Source organism: Chiloscyllium plagiosum, unplaced genomic scaffold (assembly GCF_037043375.1).
Source record: "Chiloscyllium plagiosum isolate Xiang-an unplaced genomic scaffold, Cpla_swu_hap1 HiC_scaffold_5, whole genome shotgun sequence".
Classification (NCBI taxonomy): domain Eukaryota; kingdom Metazoa; phylum Chordata; class Chondrichthyes; order Orectolobiformes; family Hemiscylliidae; genus Chiloscyllium; species Chiloscyllium plagiosum.
In genome coordinates this window covers 96,020,529-96,042,508 of record NW_028270143.1, presented here as the reverse complement: position 1 = coordinate 96,042,508, position 21,980 = coordinate 96,020,529, and the positions used below count along the sequence as shown (strand labels likewise).

At 37.3% G+C, this 21,980-nt stretch overlaps 1 protein-coding gene across 4 annotated transcripts in view; it reads left to right on the top strand.

Annotated features, from left to right (window-relative positions):
• Positions 1-21,980, top strand: part of LOC122550081 (enhancer of polycomb homolog 1-like) — a 251,768-nt gene that overhangs the window by 202,679 nt on the left and 27,109 nt on the right. For all 4 annotated transcript variants that reach the window (XR_015757257.1, XM_043690607.2, XM_087987520.1 and 1 more), the window contains 8 exons: positions 7,582-7,727; positions 8,004-8,210; positions 11,790-11,938; positions 12,883-13,042; positions 15,221-15,397; positions 16,456-16,545; positions 18,970-19,118; positions 20,244-20,599. Coding sequence is in view for 3 of the 4 variants with exons in the window: in XM_043690607.2 (XP_043546542.2) it covers positions 7,582-7,727; positions 8,004-8,210; positions 11,790-11,938; positions 12,883-13,042; positions 15,221-15,397; positions 16,456-16,545; positions 18,970-19,118; positions 20,244-20,599 (1,434 nt within the window). In the remaining variant the exon portion in view is untranslated. The remainder of the gene's footprint in view (positions 1-7,581; positions 7,728-8,003; positions 8,211-11,789; positions 11,939-12,882; positions 13,043-15,220; positions 15,398-16,455; positions 16,546-18,969; positions 19,119-20,243; positions 20,600-21,980) is intronic.

Here is a 21,980-nt window from a genome sequence, read left to right as displayed (position 1 = left end):
GATCTGAGGACCTACCTTGGATTCTAAAGAAGTAACTGCAGAGTTAATGAATGTATTACGATCTTTCAAAATTCAGATTTGGAAGTTGGCAAATATAATGCCACTAATCAAGAAAGGGATTGAGTAGGAAGCGCAAAACTGCAGCGTGGTTAACCTGACATTAGTTCTACGGAAAGTACTGGAAACCATTATTGAGTATGTTTTTAATGCACTTATTTTCCTAAACATATTATGAATTATGACATGGTTTTATGAAAATATAGTTATTAGTGTTTAATTTACTTACATCCTCAGAGGTTAATTGTATAGATAAAGGTGTAAGATTGGATTTCCAAAAGGCATTTGGTAGATGAAATATGCAAGGTTAATACATAGCTCATGATTTGGGAATGATGGACAATATTGGTTAACTAGCAGGAGTAAAGGAATGTGGATAAATGGGCAATATTCAAATTGGCAAGTTGTGACTGGTGGAGTGCAACAGAAAATCAGTGTTGGGGCCTCTGCTATTTGTGGTCATTATTAATGATTTAAGTGAAGAGAGGGATGTGTCTGAATTTGCTGACAATATAATACTTTATAAGGGAGGGTGGTGCAAAGGCTTCAGAAAGTGACAGACTGGTTAAGTAAATGTGTGGAGTAGAACGTGAAATATAAGAAAGTACGAGGTTATTCCCTTTGGTAACTTTTTTAAAAAGTTTAAATATTGTGAACTCAGGAAGTGATCACAACTATCTGAATGTACTTTTACAGGGAAGAAAAAGTTATCACTAAGGTTAGGAAGTAATTAGGAAGACAAGTGACATCGTGGAGGCAGCAAAATAAGGGAGTCTTACTATTAAACAGGGCTTTTCTGAGATTCAGAAATATTGGAATCCACTGTGGCCATGCACATTGCAAGTGTGGTAATTTTGTTTAACAGCTACTCTGTGGTGATTGAAATTTTCAGTTGACCCAGAACATTCTGGGAGTAGAGTTCCAGATTTCAAGTATCCATTATGTGCAAAAGTATTTCTTTCTTTTTATTCTAATTTTAAAGTTTTATGCTTAGTTCTGAAACACCTTGAGTTGCTTATTCATATTAAACATACATTTCCCATCTCCTGTCAACCTTCTAAACTGAAGTGACTGCGTACTTAATGTATGCAGTTTCCCACAGTATAAATCACTTTGAGAAACCCGTACTGTCTAGACTTAATGCTTTTTTCTCCCCTGTTCACCCTGCCCACGAAGTACTGTCATTAGACTTCCTATCTTTCTTTACCTCTCCATTATTGTTTTGAATCTTTGCACAGATGTTATTTTTCAACCTCTCAAAATGCTGTTACTTGAATCTTCCTCTCCATTTGTACCTCATTGCTTGCACCTTATTCCACAAACAGGCCTGTCACCCCAATAACCTTATAACCTCCTGGTATTTTGATTTACAGGAATCCAGGAGTTCCTCATATTGTTTTTCATGACATTTTCACTAGTGGGCCCCAAATCACAACACATGCACCCTACATTGATAGCAATTTGGGATGATATAGATATCTAATCTGTGCATTCACAAATTTGAGTTTGAGGATATTCCTTATTTGTATTTGGTCATAGCTTATCTATACCTCTAGTGGCAATTAAATACTTGGAGAGAAAAATCGTAAATTCTGTTGATCATTTCTGTATTACATGATATCTCAGTTTGATGCTAAACTTGCAAAGTAGCAATTTGCATTCATCATTTTAATTTACTTGGAACTACAGTCTGTCTTTTGAGTAACCGAGGAACCAACTGGCTTTAGCCAAAGCCCATACACTTAGAAGAACAGACTGTATGCAACTTCTTTATCACGATAGTTGCACTCCTGTGTGATCTCACATTATATAAAATTGTGTAATAAAAATAACTGGGCGTATCAGAAAAGTAGGGTTGGGGCACACCACCAAAAATAACAGTAAAAATCTAAACAAAGATAGTTAGCCTAACACAGCACAGTCTAAGTAAATGTTAAAATCATATCTTTTAATAAAATTATACAATAAATTTGACACACTACCCTGAAAACATGGAAGATAACTTGAAGTGTTTGCTGAGATACAGTACTGTATTAAGATAAAGGCTGAGGGTCGTCATCACTTTCAGATGCAGCTCTGGGTGCAAGATTATGATTTTTTTAAAAATTTAGTCCATTAGTGGATGGCTGTGGTTTGTTGTCCTCAGACTATTTCTTGGAGGTTGGCTTTGAAAAGTTGTCTCGTTTTTTTGTTGCTTTGCCATCTTCTTTTATGAAGGAACTGTTCATAGGGTGCCAGATATAGCTTTTATGTCACAAGCTGTTATCCTGCTGTGTTCTGCATTGTAGACATTGTCTTCTAAGAGCTGCAACTGCTTCTCAACTTACCTCAGGATAGAATTCAAAAGAGAAGTAAAAAGCTCTTGTGCTGGATTTCATGTCTTCATCCCTAGCTTTAATTTCCCCTGCAGCAACAAGTTGTTGTAGATCAGTTGTGGAGAAGTCTTTACAATGGGGCTCAACTAGTTCCTTGACATCTTCAGTCTCCACTTCATCAAATCCAACTTGTTTTGCAGGAACAATACAATGTTCTTTGATTACTGGAAGCTTCTCTGACAGTTGAACAAGAAGAAAGTTTGGGAGAAGCTTCTGCATGCAAGCAGTCCTTACTGACATCACCCCAGGTCTCCACAATGATGTCAATAGCATTCTTAATGTTAAAGTCCTTCCAAAATTGAACACTGTACTCATTATCCCCTCAGCTGCAATCAGCTTCCTGACTATTTGCCTTAAATAATAAGCTTTACAAACTGCTATTGCACTTTAGTCCATGGGTTGAATCAGTGGTAGAAATAGCATTTTGATGTTTTCAGAAAACTGGTGGGAGGATGGCTTGGTGTATTGTCCATAATGAGGAGAATCTTGAAATCCAATTCTTTTCTCCTGCAATGATATCTAAAAATATCCTCAAATGTCACCAACAAGGTCAGGAAAAAAAATTTCCCCATCATCCAACCTCTTTGCTTGATCTCAAGTAAATGTGGACTTAAAGTAACCTTTTCAAGATTTTAGGGATGGCAGAGTGGTACGTCTTCCTCCTGTCTCCTCTTTCACCCCCACCCCTCCCGTCGAATCAAAACACTCAGTCACATTGTAGTTTTACCTCTATCTTTATTCCAGGTTCTGGAGGGAGAGAGAACAATCACCTGTGTGAACAGAGATATAAGTTCTTGTTCTAATCTGGAATGGCAGTTTCTCAATGTATTATATAGAGTCTTTTTAAAGGGAGGAGCATCAAGATAAGGCAACATACATATTGATTGGGTGATCGTTACAATCAGCGAGTGTCAACAGTAGAGATTAAGCCATCTGCTGTTAAACAACGTTTTTAACCTTAACTGGCTTCACATAATGAATACTTTTGCCTTGTTAGCTGACCTTGCATACTGAATGCTTCTAATATTGTTAAATGGCTTTACATAATGAATGCTTTTCCACCTTGTGAACCCATTACCCTTGCCTCCAGCACCCCAATGTTAACTGTAAGTTCTTATCTGATCTGAGTCATGCTTAGCTGAAACCCTTGTTTCACAAAACTTAGAACTTAACTCTTTCCCTACCTGCTTGTACCCTATACATATTCTCGGTGCACCACCACAGGCTTAAATTTTAAGTCTCCGCTAGCATTGGCCCCCAACAATACAGTTTTACGATCCTTTGCTACCTTAAAACCTGGTAAGTGTTCTTCATTCATAGGAATCTAGGTTCTGAATGCTTCCTGTCAACATTCTTGCAACTTTATTTTCCATGCATATGGAAGTACAATGAGATTTACAAAAAAAAGACTGAAAATTACTTTGTACAGCACTGTACCTTTCAAGAAGCACTTCACCACAAAGCACACGAGCTGGCTAACCATGTGATGTCAACATGAGTCTCGGCACACATGGCACCTAGTGCCAGGGATGGAATTGTGTAACAGCCAATGGGAGTTTGCATTTTGAAAAAATTGTTTTTTAATTCACCAGTTGCATTAGAATCAAATCACATTGTGCATTATAAGAGAACAACTGGTATAAATGTTGTCAACATGAGTGGGCTGTGATGCAACTGCCTCCTTCATTACATCAGTTCATTTTCCCCAACCCCTCGTCAAATCTCACTGTATCGATACAAAACCTTTTTGTTCTTCAAAACGAACAATATTTTTAGTTTCAGTATTTCTACTGTATTTTTGCACTAGCTTGTTAGATTCCTAGAATTTGGGAGGTCAGCAATGTTTGCTGCTAACTTACAGAATTAATATCAACAGAAAGTATTGTCTCCTGGGCAGCTCAGAATTCAAATTATGTTTTAATTTTGTTTCATTTAGTACTGCTGTACTACTTCTATAAGCTTAAGTAAAACTATGAAGTTGATAACTTTTTCTAGATAGCCTCAGTACAAACACACCAAATTTAAAATCTGATGTTCGGTAATGCAATAAATCAGTTTGATTTGTTTAACGTATGTACCTGACACTGCAGTTGTGTAGTATGCTATCTGCAAAGAAGAAAAATGTCTACTGTTAAAACAAGATATTTCTTTGTTACTCTAAAGTTAATTACAAGCAAACTCCCAAATTCTGCTAATTATGGATAGGGAGAGCAGTTTTTTATTTGACAGTTTAAAGGCAGTTCTCATTTGGTTACAGAAACATGGTATGTATTATGCATATTGTTTTTTTTGGAATGCTTTCACTTAACTCTGTTAAAGGAAATGTTTGGATTTGAGAGGGGTTGAAAATGATGATTTTCAGGTATGTGTAAAGTCTTGAATTTGCTAACGACGCAGGCTTAACAAATATCCAAGAAGGACTGTGGTAAAAGACTTTGAAGAAGGCAGAGAGTAGCCTTTGCAATTTGATTTGGCTCGTTTGTGGTAATGCTTTTTGAAAGGAAGAGTAAAGAATGGCACTTTATACAGCTTAGTATTGGCAGATCGCAAGTGGATATAGCTGTGAAAATATTCAATTTTGGATCTTAAAAGGTGCATAGAGTTCATTTGTGTAACCAATTAGTATGGAACATTGGATAGGTTACCATTGTGTGGGGTATTGGGGGTAATTTTTATCTTTCCAGAAGAGGTAGAAACCTAACTTGATTTTTTTTTTCAAAAAAAGATAGTTTAGTTTCAGAGACAATGCTGTAGATTTTGATTTAACAAAAATGGGCTTTATTTTGTAATATGCCATGATCACACCAGCCAGTTATAATACAGCTAAGATTTTTAATCTCTCAGTAAAAGTATAAAATGAAAAGAAACATCTTTTAGTAAATACCCAAATCCTATCCCTGGTACAGTACTGAAAATATGACTCCTGCAGTACTGTTACTAGTGTGTCTGTCTTGAAAATGCGTGACTTAAATTTCCGAAATGTTAATGTTTAGACTGGATCTGCAGCTTCGTCCTGGAGCTGTCGTACAGCTGAGCTTCAATGTACTGTGCTTGCCACTGCAAGGATTTGTCCTAACCCTTCTCATCTGGAACTAACCCTAAGACTTCGCTGTAAGGTAACCTTGTTCTTTGTATTCTTCCCTTCTCAGGAGTTCTGCTCTATACAGTCATCCTATACTGAGGACTTCACAGGATTGCTCCAAACTCAGAAAAGGCTTTTTGTTTTGAACCCCTTTTGCTCTTGCTCTCCCTCTACGCAATAGGTGTTACCCTAAAGCTTTCTAAAAACAACCCTCTTCTAACTTACTTTAGGTGGAACTTGTTGCTGTTTTTGTTCATGAAATTCTATCAATTTAACCAAAAAGGGTACAGCAAAGCCTCAAAAATAATGTTGCAAAGGAAATCGCCATGACTGCAGAAATAGTTGCAAGTTGTTAATTAATTTCAGACATACACAACTCAACAATTACTAAGTCAAACTAGAAATTTAAACTCTAAATAAATATTGAATGTGTATATATTAGATATATACTTTTAAAATTTACAATTTACATTGCATCTTGTATAGAAAATAATTGGGAAGTGGTAAATGAGAGGAGGGCACAATCCATCCAGTTAATCTACTATACTACCATCCTGACGTGATACAAAAGATGTTAAACCTAAAGTGTGTGGATTTACTAAGTGGGCTGTGACTGGAATTGGAGCAAAACATGATAGGGTAATTTCTACTGAAACAAAAAAGATGCAATTTTAAATTTATCAAAGGTTTTGAAAATGAAAACTCTTGTCTGATTTGGAAATTTATGACCTGAGCATCAACTTAAAATTCTCCTAAAAAGGCTAGGAGAAACTTGCACAGTTATAGGTGGTGGATAACTGTTTGAAGCAGGTGAACCTAAATATTCTAAGGAGCCATATATACACCACTGTGTGGAAACATTGCCCATCAAGTCCCTTTAAATCTTTCCTCTCTTGGCTTAAATCTATGCCTTCTGGTTTCAGACTCCCCTATCCTGGCTATTCCCCTTATCTTTTGTTTCATAGAGGTTTATAAAATCATAAGCTCACTCTTCAACCCCATTCACTCCAGGGGGAAAAAGTCTCAAAACTATTCAGCCTCTCCTTTAGAATTCATGCCTTCTAGGTGTGTTGGACTGAAGGGTCTATTTCTGAGCAGTGTGACTTTGAGGCGTAGTTCACTGGGATTAGTTTTGTGTTGCGCTTTCAGAACTGCTGCAGGCAATGGGATACTTTCTCTTCTATAATATGACTTTGTAGCTTAACTTCTGCCAGAAGCTTTGAATAGTATGCAAGTACTTTCTTAATGCGTAACATAGCATTTAAATGTAGCCCCATTGTCAGTAAGAGTTGTCTCTATCCTGTTAAGCAAACTTTGGTAGAACTATCCAGGTTTTGCCTGCCTGTGTTTTCTTTGTCTGTAGGCCTGCAAAGTTCTTGATATTTAATTCCTTTTTGACAATTACTGTTGAATCTGCTGGCACCATTTGGGCAGTGTACTGTAGCACATGTGATGGCCATAATGTTTTTGGACTGGGAAATGAAGTGGCAAACCAATAGTTCAGTAAGCAAAACAAAAACTAGTAACGTGTGAAATATTTCAAGTGCATTGTAAGAAGAAAAGGGCGTACCTAGTTTGGAACAGTAAGTGGTATAGGAACTGTTGTAAAAATAATTGATATATGGAAGGTTGAGCAGTTATCTAGTGATTTAAAAATTAAAGAATAAGTACTGAGATGTAAGATTTGAGATTTAAGTTGTCAATCATTGGAGTTATGGGCCTGCATGCAGTGTTCTGCTGAAAATTGGGCCTTTAATAGCTAATAGAAGCTTCTACTGTGAAATTACTAATATAGGAAAATAATTTTTAACACTGGCCTCTTGCATTAAAATTTTATTAATTTTATTGTTTTAGGATTCAGCAAAAAAAATTGATTGCCAAGTCTTTCTGCTCGAGACAAGATACAAAAACAGTAGTAACTACCAAAACATTTTTACTTGAGTAATTTCAATTCATCAAATTTAAATTTGCCCATAAATGATTCCTCAAATAAAAGCTTTGAGGCTCTTTGAATTCCCAAACTTAATTATTTTCTTGATTGAACGCTGAATGCAATCTTTTATCCAGCTTTTAGCTTGGATGCCGAGCAACCAGACTATGATATGGACTCGGATGATGAAGTGTTTGTGAATAAACTAAGAAAGAAGATGGACATTACCCCTCTACAATTTGAGGAGATGATTGATCGTCTAGAAAAAGGCAGTGGCCAGCAGGTAGGAAAAATAATTAAATTATTACATGTCTTAAGTTAGTGATGTACACCTTTATGTAGATCTAATATGATTGCTTTTGATCTTGACAAATGCATATCTGAATAATCTTGTCCGGCAAGACGGGATAGCAACAGTCAGCACCTTTTCATAAGGTGCTTTTTCGGAAAATAGATGGAGGAATTGGGCTGTTGAATTAGTTTTTGAATGAAGTTATACAGAGTGTGATATTTAATTTTAGTCAGCATTTTTACCTGGAATTTTGATTTGTTTTGTTAGCTGGTAACTCTCCAGGAGGCAAAGTTACTATTGAAGGAGGATGATGACCTCATCTGGGAGGTATATGAATATTGGATTCGGAAAAGGAAAACCTGCCGAGGATGTTCACTTATTCCAACTGTTAAACAGGAAAAACGGGATGGTTCCAGTACCAACGATCCTTATGTTGCCTTCAGGAGAAGAACTGAAAAGATGCAGACCAGAAAGGTTTGTTTGCTACTGTCTGATTGACAGTTGAAATGTCGTCTATTTGGAACCTGATTATACTTCTCTCGTTAAAGATCATCTTTAATATGAGATGTTGATGTTGGAAATACCTTGATGAGTTGATGTTTCAGCTGTCTTGGGCATTTACAAAGTTGCTTTTATTAAATGATACAAATTTTTTGATTTCAAGATTCTCCTTGGCTGCATAAATTAACTTTTTGTTTTAGTTATAAATTTGAACATATTAATGAAATGCACCATTATCTTACAAAGATTTATTATACCACTATTTTGTTTGAACTTTTGAGCATCGGTTATCAGTTATCTAAAATATTGGCTTAAAATGCACTAAATGAGCTATAGAAAATCAAAGTTCATTTTTTTTTTAGTTATCTTGTTTACATTTATCCTTTGTTTAAACTAGTAAACTCCTGACATGCTGCACACAGTTATTTTCATTCAAATCCATCAGAGTAAATTTAAACTTTATTTACAGGCAGTTTTAATTATTGTAATAGCTCTAGAACAACCTATTGGTTAAGTCACTTTTGGAATATTGCATGCAATTCTGGTCTCCCTGCTCTAGTAGAGAAACTTGAAAGGGTTCAGAAATGATTTACAAGGATGTTTTCAGGGTTTGAGCTATAGGGAGAGGCTGAATAGGCTGGGACTATTTTCCCTGGAGAGTCAGGTTGAGGTGTGACCTTCTAGAAGTTTTATAAAATCATGAGGGGCATGGATAGGCTAAATAGACAAGACTTTTCCCCAGGGTGGGGGGATTCCAAAACTAGAGGTTTAGGGTGAGAAGGGAAACATTGACAAAGGACCTAAGGGGCAAACTGTTTTACACAGGATAGTGTGTGTATGGAATGAGCTGCCAGAGGAAGTGGTGGAGGCTGGTACAGTTACAACATTGAAAAGGCATCTGGGTGGGGATATGAATAGGTAAGGTTTGGAGGGATATGGGCCTAATGCTGGCAAATGGGGCTAGATTAATTTAGGATATCATGGATGAGTTAAACTGAAGGGTCTTTTCCTATGCTGTATACCTCTATGACTCTAACTTATGTATACTAGTGTCAGAAATTCAATTATTTAATCCGTTATGTTGCAGTATTCCTTTTAGAAATACCTTCTATAATCTGGTTGTGATTCATCTGGGCTATATTTACGGTTTTCTTGAGGCAGAAGCACCTAAATACATAGCATGCAGTTTATGCAAAATGATTTACCTTTGCATTGATCGACATGTGCAATCATTGGAGTGGCATGTCTGCTTCACTTTTGTCAAATACTTTCTTGATCATAACTTTAAATGCCATTAAGTCAATATTAACTAGTATTTTTTAGTTTCAAAAAATAAATAGGTAAATTCAATAGATTTCGGACTCCCAAAAATATCAAGGGAAATGTAAAGTCAAGTGGAGTTGAGGTTGAAAGTGGCCTTGAAGATCACATTGAATATAGGAATGGACATGCAGGAAGTTAAGGAGTATAATCTGCATTTTGGTGCTGTACAGTGTGAGTTTTCTGTTTACATACATATGCAGAGTGGGCTGCAACGTGTGGGAGAATGACTGCAAGGCCAATATATTTTGAGGCCTCTAGCATTTTGCCAGTTTTTAAAAGAGAAGCTCTGGAATTAACAAGGAAACAGTAATGAATGACAATAAATTAGGAAAGGAGGAGGTGTAATGAGGCCTGAATGATGTGCTGAAGGTGTGCAGGTGCAACAGGCAGTATAGAAGGTAAATAGTATGTTGCTCTTCATAACTAGAGGGTTTGATGTCTTGCTGCATTTGTATAGGGCCTTGGTGCGACCACACCTGGGGTATTATGTGTAATTCTCGTCTCCTTATCTGAAGATGGGCGTTCTGGCTATGGAGGGAGTGCAGTGAAGGTTTGCCACGCTGATTCATGAGGTGGCAGGACTGACCTATGAAGAAAATCTGGATCGCTTTATTCAATGGAGTTTTGAAGGACAGGGGGAATCTCTCAGAAACCTATAAAATTCTAATAGGACTGGGCAGAGTAACTGCAGAAGGGATGTTCTTTGTGACCAGGAAGTCCAGAACCAGGATTCACAGTCTAAGGATATGGGATAGTCCGTTGAGGCAAGGAGAAATTTCTTCAGCGAGAGTAGTGAACCTGTGGGATTCTTTATTACATAAAGCAGTTGATACCAAAATCTTTTCAAGAAGAAGTTAGGTATCGTTCTTAGCTTAAAGTGATTAAAGATTATGAGGAGAAAGCGGGGACAGAGTTCTGAGTTCGATGATTCGCAAGGTTCATAGTGAGTAGGAAAGCAGGCTCAAAGGGCCAAATGCTATTTTCTGTTTACTGAATTCTAAAGGGAAGGCAATTGATTTGGATGATAAAGCAAATGTGTTTATTTCTATTAAATAATTGGCTAGCATTGCCAGTAAATAGTCATAGAGATGTACAGCATGGAAACAGACCCTTCGGTCCAACCCGTCCATGCCAACCAGGCATCCCAACCCAACCAATCCCACCTGTCAGCACCCAGCCCATATCCCTCCAAACCTTTCCTATTCATATACCCATCCAAATGCCTCTTAAATGTTGCAATTGTACCAGCCTCATCATGGGGAATTTTTCAAAGCATATTCTGTATTGCCTTGCTGTTAAGTGCCATATGCCATGAAAAAAAACTCCACAACAAAATGCACAGGATGCTTGTAGAACTGGAATCTGTTATATATAGCATGCAATGGACAAAAACATTTTGGATTGAAGGAATTATCTGAGAGCTATCTGTTTTGGGTCTTCCTGAAAGAATGGTCATGGGTGCTATAAAGTATTTTTGCGTTGTAACAGGGAGGAAGCGCGCCAGAGACCCAGGTTCAATTCCCGTCTCAGACGACTCTCTGTGTGGAGTTTGCACATTCTCCCCGTGTTTGCGTGGGTTTCCTCCGGGTGCTCCAGTTTCCTCCCACAATCCAAAAATGGGCAGGTTAAGTGAATTGCCATGCTAAATTGCCCTTAGTGTTAGGTGAAGGGGTAAATGTAGGGGAATGGGCCTGGATGGGTTGCGCTTCGGTGGGTTGGTGTGGACTTGTTGGGCCGAAGGGCTTGTTTCCGCACTGTAAGTAAGTAATCTAAAGCTTTTTAAAAAAATACACAAGTTTGAACCACTTTTTCATGCCCCATTCTGTGATGCCTTTGTCTGATTCCAAGAAATACAAAGGCATTCAATGTTGACACTTAAAGATGTGTTTTTTTTCTTCCTTCATTTGAAGATTGTCGCATCTTTATTTTTAATTCTCGTTGAATGCAAAAAATCATAATCACTCAACTTGAATATGTAATTGCATGCAAAACTGGCTTAGATTGTTTTTATGCTGATAAATTAGTCAGTTAATAAAGACCCAACTAATGATTTTAAGAATGGATTGATCATATTAGTCCATGATTTTTGTTTCTTTATAGAGATGATTCTGAATTTAATTATATATGTATGCTCAATTTCATATTGGCAAATTGACATTGCCAGAATTTACACTTGTTCGCCTTTTCTTTAATGTAACAATGAATGAAATGGTCTTGTCTTTTCCACAGAATCGTAAAAATGATGAAGCTTCATATGAAAAAATGCTGAAGTTAAGAAGGGACCTGAGTCGAGCAGTAACTATTTTGGAGATGATAAAGCGAAGGGAGAAAAGCAAAAGAGAGCTGCTCCATCTAACGTTGGAAATTGTAGAGAAAAGGTTAGTGTATAAACAGTGTTCTAGAGTAAAGCTTACTTTTCTTTAGTAATGGCATAGTGCGAGGATTTTTCAAACTAATTGTAGAGTTTGCATGTCGCCTGCTAAATTGATGAGATGGCTCTTAAATATACGGCACTTAGTCAACCACAGACATATACATCTTAGGGACACTGCATTTATATTACTATGTACATCTTATAGAAAAGAAGGATCCTAGTGCGGAAGGTTTATTGTGTTGGTAGTCTGCTGAAAATGTTGCACTGCTTCTGTTGGATCATTCAGACCCTTTGTACATTTCTCTTTTCACTATTAACCAAGGTTTCTGTTCTGGTGATGCTCAAAAGCAATATTAATTTTAAAATTTTCTGTAAACTGAATGTGCCTTTCAGCTCAATTTTTTTTTGCATCTAATCTCCATTTCCATATTTTTCTTCTTGCCTCTTGCCTTTCTGTCTCAGATCTTTTCCCCTGCCTCCAAATAGATTGAATCTGCTATTCCAGAAATTTTTAGAATATGGGTTGGTTTTCTGGCTTCTAAGCAGGATAATGGGAATTCTAACTGCATGGCTGCAAACTGTCACTACCACAGACCAAAATGCTCATCAGAGATGGAACCGAGTGTTTACCTCCCCTAACTATAGATGGTGTGTTTTGCTGACCAAATACCCTTGTGCTGTCTCTGACCGGAAAATGTTACAATTCTGGTTGTTATAAAAATTCAGTATTATCGTAAACTAATTATGATACTTTTGAGTATCCAAATGCCAGTGTTTGGAAGACTGGTAACCTGAGTATAACAAAAAGAGCTGCTTATTTTGTCTTTGCTGTTTTTTATCTTTTTTCCTCATAATCCTTATTGAGTCTACTTGCCAGTACTACATAAAATAAGCATTTATTGTAATCTGTAAGAGTAATTTGATTGATATTGTGCTTTACGTTCATAGGCACAGCCTGGGTGACTTCAGTGGCGAGATTTTATCTGAGGTTATGGCACAACGGCAGCATGTAAAACCTACCTATACTGTGCCCATCATTCCAATATCTAATAGCAATCAGTATAAACATCAAGAGTTTATGGAGTTCAAAGAATTTAAAGTTAATAAGGTGAGAACTTAGTCACTTTGTCGTAACGGTCAGTTGAACAGTTTGAAATGGTTTATAAAGGGCAAACAGTACTCCTTAGTTAAAAGTTACACAAGAACTTGGAACAGGACTAGTCAATTCAGCCTCTCTAACTTGCTCTGCCACGATGTCATCATGGTTGATCTTGTCTAGGCCTTAACTCTGCATTCCTGGCTGCTCTTCATAACCCTTCGAACCAATGTTAATTAAAAATCTATCTCCTCAAATTTACTCATATCCCAGCATCTATCACACTCTTGGATAGTGAATTCCACAGATTCATGGCCGTTTGAGAATCAGGGAAGCAGATTTAAAATAGTGGCCTCTCATTCTACATTGCCCCACATAAGAAAAACATCTACATGCTTGACCCTCTTTAGCATCTAGTAAACCTCAATTAGATCTCTTATCCTGTAAAGTTGAGGCAATCACTTTAAACTGCTCAATCTGTTCAAAAGGCAAACTCTTCATCTCTAATCAGTCTAGTGAACCTCCTGAATTACAAATACAACTATATCCCTTCTCCAGTAAGGGAATGTATGCAATACTCCCCAGTATGGTCTCACTAAAGCATCAACACTTCCCTATTTTTATTACTAAAGGAATAAAGTATAAATGCCAAAATTTCATTTGTCTTCCTTTATTTCCTGCTGTATTTGCATATTGTTTTCTGCAATTCATGCACGAGGGTAGTGAAATCCCACTGCACCAAAGCACTCGTGTTTCTCTCCACTTAGGTAATTTGTCTCTTTCTATTCTTCTGACCAAAATGGATAACCTCTCACTTAGTCAAACTAAACTTCTGCCAAATTTGGTGCGTTCACCTAACCTATCCATATCCACTCAAATTTCTCATTTCTTCACCACAATTTACTTTCCCACCTATTTAATGCCATCTGAAAAATTGGCTGTAGTGCTTTCTGCTGCCACCCCCACACCCAAGTTATTCATATAGATCATAAATAGTTGAGGCTTGAGGACAAATCCTGTGGCACCCCACTAGTAAAAATCTTGCTAATCAAGAGGAAGACCCATTTATCCCAACTCTCTGCCTTCTGTTGGTTAGCCAATCCTCTATCCAAGTTAATCATCCATAATTCCCTGTGATCTTACCTTGTATATTAACCTTCAGTGCAGCACCATTATCAAATGTCTTCAGGATATCCAGATTATACTACATCTGTGTGGTCCCTATTATCCACATTGCTTGTTACATCTTCAAAAAAAAGTCTTATCAAATTAATCAAACATGATTTTACCCTTGGTAATATGCTAACTCTGCTAGATTGTACTTTGACTTTCCAAATATGTTATTACTTCCTTATTGAAGTACCCAACAACACGTTAAACCTAACTGGTCTGTAATTTGCTACTTTACTGCACCCCTCCCTTTGTGGGTAAGGGTGTTATGTTAATATTCTTCCAATCCCCTGGAATCCATCCCACATCCAGTGATCTTTGGGATATTCTCATCTATGGATCCGCTATCATGGTTGCCATTTCTGCTCCGACCCTAGGCTGTAGGCCATGAGGACCTGAGGACTTGTCTGTCTTTAGTTCCAGTAATTTGTCAAGTACTCTTGCCCGAGTGATGTTTTTAAATTCTTCCCTTTCTATAGACTTTATTATCCTTCAGCTTTCACTAGAACCACCCCAATAGTAACAGATAATATTGACACTAGTCACTAAAATCATTCTCCAAAGGACCAGCATTCACCTTAGCTGCTCTCTTCCCATTTATACACTTAAAGAAGCTGTTACAATGCTAAATATTAATGTTTAAAATAATCACTTTCTAGTCCCATCTGTTAATGTGGTCTAGCTGAGATCATTGAGAATTTTCAGTTGTGACGTGACTAATTTGGCCATGAAAAGTAATTGATTTAAGTTAACAAGGCTTGGTTTCTTGTCTGTCAGAAATGCAAGGTTTCAAAACACATTTGAATTATTGCGGTCTCAAATGGCCTACTACCATTCCTATTTCTTAGATTATTTGCTAGTTTTCAAGAAATCCTGTTTTTGTATATATACATTTTGAATTATAATTGCAAAACAAGGTCTTTGGTACAGTATTTGTGACTGTAATTACTATTAATAATCTTTAGCCTGGCCATTGCTTTTTGTTACATCAATGTTTCTTGTATGCCAATTGCATTGTAGCAAGAGAATGTGGAGATTATACGACCCAAGAGAAAGTATGAGAAGAAAAAACACAAAGTCTTACAACCAACTGCTGCTGCACCTCAGCAAACAAGCCCTGCTGCACTGCCAGCCTTTAATGCAAAGGACATAAACCAGTATGACTTTCCCAGCTCTGATGAGGAGCCGTTCTCACAGGTATGTCTCGGGATTGATGAAATGAAATTAAGAGGGTAATTTCAGTAACAGCTGTTGCTTATGATCTAACATGATGTTGGAGTGTCCTTGTTTTATAAATTACTTTAAATTTTGTACAGGGAAAGTTTCTTAAATAAGAACCATATTCATTTTGTAGTTCGGGCAGATGAGATGTAACTCCAATTGGAGAACTGCAGCGTAGAGGTGCTGATGTATAGAATAGTGGAAGGTTTCTGTTTAGAGTAGAAAGATGAATAGGTCATAAACCTTGGGCTGGATGATGTTGAATGCTAGTGATGTGGAAAGCAGAAAAGTAGATGAGAGTAAAAGACTTAGAACAAGAGGTAGCATAGAAGTTACGGTTAGAGGCTGGGAGAGGTTGTAGAGCTGTGTCAGACTGCAGAGGGGATGGTAAAGTGACATTGAAGGTTGAGCAGGAAGATGAAGTGGAGTAAAATGGACCAATGAGAAGAATATGGGCAAGATAAAGAGAAATGATGCAACATAGGTTAGCAGAGTCAGGTCCCTGGGGGTGTGAAGCGGGTAAAAAAATTTGATGCAAGAATAGAGTTGATTTAGCTGGCAATACTAAAGCTAATGAGTAGTGTCAATTGAAATAGGAATAGAAATAAGAGACCAGGGAAGAGAGAGTGTACAAGATAAAGAATGTGAAGAGGCTTCAGTGGTACTGTGCATAAAGAGGAAAGACAAAAATATCTGAAAATATTGATAAATCTATCACCATTCATTTGAAATATTGAGCCTTGTTGTAAACAGGGAAGTCGGAAAGAGTGCTGGTCAGTGGCAGTGCATAGTACTCAATTGGTAGATTATGTTCACTCGGTCCCTGTATGATCTATTTCCAAAACTGGAATTTTATAGCCTGGGCTTATTACTCCAACTGATACTTTGGGAAACAGTAGAAAGCATATGAAATTTATGCAGTTGCATGGTTGGGAGAAGTAAATCAAGTTTACAGAAGAACAGTTCGCCACATTCATGTATGCCTTTTTGAAGCTGAATTACAATCTAAGAGTCCTGTTTTTGTTTTCGTGAAGGTCCATTCTGCATCCTCAGAAGCAGAAGAAGAGAATGATCCAGATGGTCCTTTTGCTTTCCGGAGGAAAGCAGGTTGTCAGTACTATTCTGTAAGTGCCTAAAATCAAATGCTGTCAAGGATACATTTTGTTTAAATGTGGTTCCATGTCATCAATGTTTTAATGATCATATTTGTGGTTATGTTTTTCACAGCATGTAGTTTAACTTTACTTGACCTTTTCTATTAACGTGTTATGACTTGTGTAGTCTTAAAGTCGTTTTCAATATCTCAGTATATTATCGTCTGTTTATTTTAGTATAAATTAATTGTTATTTTTAATTCGAGGCTGGGTTGTTGAACTAAATCAATTGGGCATGCATCAAGAAAATCTCCAAAAATGTGTCTATCAAACCGAATACACAAACAATTCAATAATATGCTTGATTGAATTGACATTAAATGATAATTCTGATACTAACTTTTTACAATCGAGCAATAGATTTTGTCCTGATGTAGATATTCATAAAATTGCAAATTTCACAAATACTCTTCTCTTTTGTATCTGACTGCAACCTAAAAATGAATGATGCACAATCTTAATATGTTACTATTAACATTCAGACTGTAATATGCCCCTTAATTACTGTACTTAGTGTAAGCTACCTGATCTCAATTGATCTCATGTCTTTTGGGAACAGATAAACTGAGCAAAATGGTTAACGCAGATCGATTTGGATTTAAGTAATCCAAGTTGTACGTTAAATCTTTCAAATGCAAACAAAACATTTTTTAGTAGTTCAGTAAAAGTTTACTTGGTTTATTCAGACACTATAGTAATCCTCCTCAAATCTACCAAATTTTGCATTGTCAAACGCTAATAGATTTTGATTGATAAAGGGAAATCTTAAAATGTGTGACATCGCAATATGATTTGTTGATGTTGGAAGTTTTTAAATGTCTAACCTAAAGGGTTAAAGAATGATGCGGAAAAGTACACTTTCATTTAAATAGTGCATGACGAATCCTAGTGTTTCTGAACCAATTAGGTGCATGTGTCTGTCAATTTAGAGTTTACTAAAATGTACTAGTTCACTAAATGAAGAGTTAGTCTATTTTACTCTTGTTAATTGAAGAATAAGTATTGGCCTGGACACTAAAAACAACCACCTCCTTACCACCAGCAAGCTCGCGCTCTGTTGCTCTCTCTCTGTTTCTTGCATGCTGTCTGTGTTCCACACCACCCTCCTCCCCCAACATATATTTGACACATACCTAAGCAGCCGTAAGCTCGGTTTAGTTTACAGTGCAAAGGACCATAAATATTATAGCTCTGTTATCTTCGATTACGTTTGAACGCTTCAACCCACAACCTGACTGAAAAGGATCAATGTCACTGAGCCAAGCAGCTAATTGATCTTAAATGCATCCTGCATCTTCCTGTAAAGATTGCACCTTTGCAGCAACCCCATGAGCTCCACTCTTGTTAAACTATTGAATGATCATCTTCTCTCTTTGTGAAGATTCCAAACATTTAGATACTTGTGAGCTGCTCAATTTCTACATAGTTGTATTCTATGCAAAATCTTTTTTAAAAAAATAAATGTTGCATTTGATGCAGATGCTTTTTGTGCTTACCTGATGTCTCCATTCATCAACTAGCTATAAATTATAACCACCAAGTAGGGAGCATACTAATAACAAGGCAAAAGCAAAGTAACCAGTTACAAATTTCAAAATAGCTACAAATCAAAGGTAGGCTATTAAGAGGATTGCCAGGGTCATTGCACTGCTCTTTCAAAGAATAAATTGAGTAAGTACAGGTTCAGTGTTAAAGGATACAGGAGCCCGCTTTAAAATTTATAGTGCTGTGGGGTAGAGTGGGCATACTTCTCAGGCTGCTTAAGTGAATAATCTCCTTTTGGTGATGTAAAAATTCTTGTGGATAAACTGAGTTGTAGGCCAAAATTAAATATGCACAATTTTCTTAGAATTTTTTAAAGCAGCAGCAAAGGTTGAGAGAATGGACCAGAATGTTTCTTGTAATCTCATCTTAATTGGAGAACTTCTGTAAATGAAGATATTCAATAACTTTTTTAAGAAGTAATGGATTTCTTTGTTCAGGACATCATATTAGATGCCTTTTTTTTGAGGTAGCTCTGTAAAAATTGTAACTTGACCTTCTACTATGATATAATCAATAGGTACTGCAAAACTCTGCAGTGAAGTGAAAACAAACCAGCAGGCAGTAAGTTGAGCACACAGTTTCAGCGTATGTCTGTTGTATTTGGAAATTACTAAGAAAAACTCATGGTATGACTAACAAATGAAATTTTAATATTGCTTCATAATCTGTATGAATTGCTTCTCTAAAATAAAGGAGGCCCCTATATTAACTAAACATGGTGTTGACCTGTATAATAGTGTTAGGTTCAATGCCGGGCGTATTAGATGTTGCATTAATGGGAAAGGGAAGTATTTCTAAGCTGCAGATATTTTGATTCGTTCAGGTGATTTACTGTTTTTCTTTTTTCAGCCTCGGTTGGACCAAACAGGGAACTGGCCGTGGTGTAGTCCGGAAGAAGGAGGATTAGGAGATATTCGCTACAGATACTGCCTCACTACACTGACAGTACCCAGGAGGTGTATTGGTTTTGCACGAAGGCGTGTTGGACGAGGCGGAAGGTCAGTAAAGATAGTTGATTATTTTAAGCTGCTTATATGAGGGCATTTTGTTGCAGTTGTTGGTTAATATTCACTTCCTTAATCATAAAACAGTGACATCCTTGTATAGAAATAGCCTTCCATTTACAGATATCTAAATCATGGTTTTGAAGGAAGTTGCTCCTTTTCTGAAGGTTATATGGTGAAATTGGCAACCATTCAAAATCCTACTGAAATCTTAACTATGTAATAGATAAATGATTAAGGTAACAACAGGATTTCCTGTAATCTTAGACCGCCAAGTTGTAACTGTCAAATTAGAATGCAGTAAGATTATAAACTGATCATTGGTTGTAGGGGAATAATGCAGGCTTTTGAGGTTCAACGTTTTGTTGCAGACAGTATCACAATGTAACCTGTCTGACAAGTTCAGCAGTTAATGGTGTGATTTGACTATTTTGAGTAGTGGAGAACATCATGTCATTAGTGCTCTCTAATGCAGAGAACCAGTACAATGATTAGATTAGATTAGATTAATTACAATGTGGAAACAGGCCCTTCAGCCCAACAAGTCCACACCGCCCCACCGAAGCGCAACCCATCCATTCCTCTACATTTACCCCTTACCTAATACTACGGGTAATTTAGCATGGCCATTCACCTGACCTGCACATCTTTGGACTGTGGGAGGAAACCGGAGCACCCGGAGGAAACCCACGCAGACACGGGGAGAATGTGCAAACTCCACACAGTCAGTCGCCTGAGGCAGGAATTGAACCCGGGTCTCTGGCGCTGTGAGGCAGCAGTGCTAACCACTGTGCCACCGTGCTGCCCTATTAACATAATATTACTTGTAACTATATTAGTCTTACTTTCAGATTACTTGACAGAGCATGTAATTTGCAAAGCAATTAGATTTAAGCAAATGAAGTGAAAGTAAATTGGTTAAATTAGTAACGTGTTGATCTCTCACTTTTAAGAATCGTTTCATATTTGAGATATAGTTTAACAACTTTGCTCATTCTAAATGAATCACTGTCATCATTTGGTTTACATTTGACTTTCGGTAATCCTTACAATGTGTCATAGTGCATTCAGATTCACTAATATCTGAATTCATAAAATTCTTTCATTTTTTGGTCGTAGGATTTTGTTGGACCGAGCGCACACGGAAAATGATGCTGTTCTTCATCAGTTGGATCCTGAGATACTCTCTTCCCCACCCCATTCTCCATTTAACGAATTTGCCAATACCTCACAAATAAATACCTCGGATCACCCCTCTAGAGACCTCACGCAGATTCTAGCAAACATAAAAGCATGCCGGTGGCGGCATTTCAGACCCCGGTCACCATCCCTTCAGGACAATGATGGTGATGAACTCTTCTCCCGAAAGCTGTATCGGGGTGTAAATCGAATCGTATCAGCACAACCTGGGACCCAGCCATGTAGTACCTCTGTCTCCAGCAAAAGCAGTGGCATTGGTTCAACACAGAATAGTGGTATGTGCTGTAATTATTCAAACAGTAATTTATCCAATAAAAGTATGATTGCATTGCAATTCAGGAATGTAATATTTCATTATTTTGAGAAAACCACTGACTGTTCTAAATGTAGCTCTGTTCAAAGTCTTAGAGTATTTCAGAAGGTGTTAATAAACTTTATAAGTTGACTATCATTGTGTGGCAACTTGAACATAACCCTTTGTGAAAGCACATTTAAAAAGAGGTATATGTGAAAATATTTGCTTTTTCTGAAGCAGAAATTCTTTTTTATTTTTGGCTACAGGATCTTTTGCAAAATTATAAATGGAATTAAATGGTTAATACTGAAGGGCGGCATTTCTCTCTAGCTTTTAGGAACCATGAAATTTTGATTAATATTTTTTTGGTAGGCTTTAAAGTTTGTCCTGAAACTTTGGGGAGGATGGGACTTTATTCTAGTTAAAAGCTGCTATGATTTCTGTACATGCTGAGAGTTGTAAGCACTACACATTAGAATGCAGAAATTTTTCTCTCTCTTTTCTCTCCGGTGCGCCCCCCCCCATACATTTTTATTACTAAGAATGGGTCCACTTAATTAAAATGCTGTGAATCCTTATATTTGTAGAGATAAATGTAAGGTGATAACAAATATTACTTGACAATGTAACTTTGGCTTGGAGACATTAGTATAAACGCTTACTGAAAGTTTTTCTGATAATCTTAAAAATAATCACTGTTGAGCAGTTTTTTTTATTCATATGTGGGACTTGGGCATCGCTGGCTGGCCAGAATTAATAGCTGTTCCCTATTTGCCCTTGAGAAAGTGGTGGTGAGCTGCCTTCTTGAATTGCTGCAGTCCACTTGCTGTGCGTTGACCCACAATGCCAATAGGGAAGGAATTCTAGGATCTTGACCCAATGACTATGAAGGAACAGCGGTATATTTCCGAGTCAGGGTGGTGAGTGGCTTGGAGGGGAACTTGCTGGTGTTCCCAAGTACCTGCTGCCTTTGTCCTTCTAGGTGAAAGTGGTCATGGGTTTGGAAGATGTTGTCTAAGAATTTCTGCAATGCATCTTGTAGACAGTACACACTGCTGCTACTGTGGTGGAGGGATTGAATGTAGATCTGGTGTAAATCATGTGGTTTGCTTTGCTTTGTCCTGGATGGTGTCAACCTTCTTAAGTTGCACCCATCCAAGCAAGTGGGGAGTACGCCATCACGGTTCTGACTTGTGTCTTATAGATGATGGATAGACTGTGGGGTGTCAGGTGGTGAGTTACTCATTGGAATATCCCTAGTCTCTGACCTGCTCTTGTAGCCACTGTTTGTGTGGTGAGTCCAGTTGAGCTTCTGGTCAATGGTAACACCAAAGATGGTGACAATGGAAGATTCAGTGATG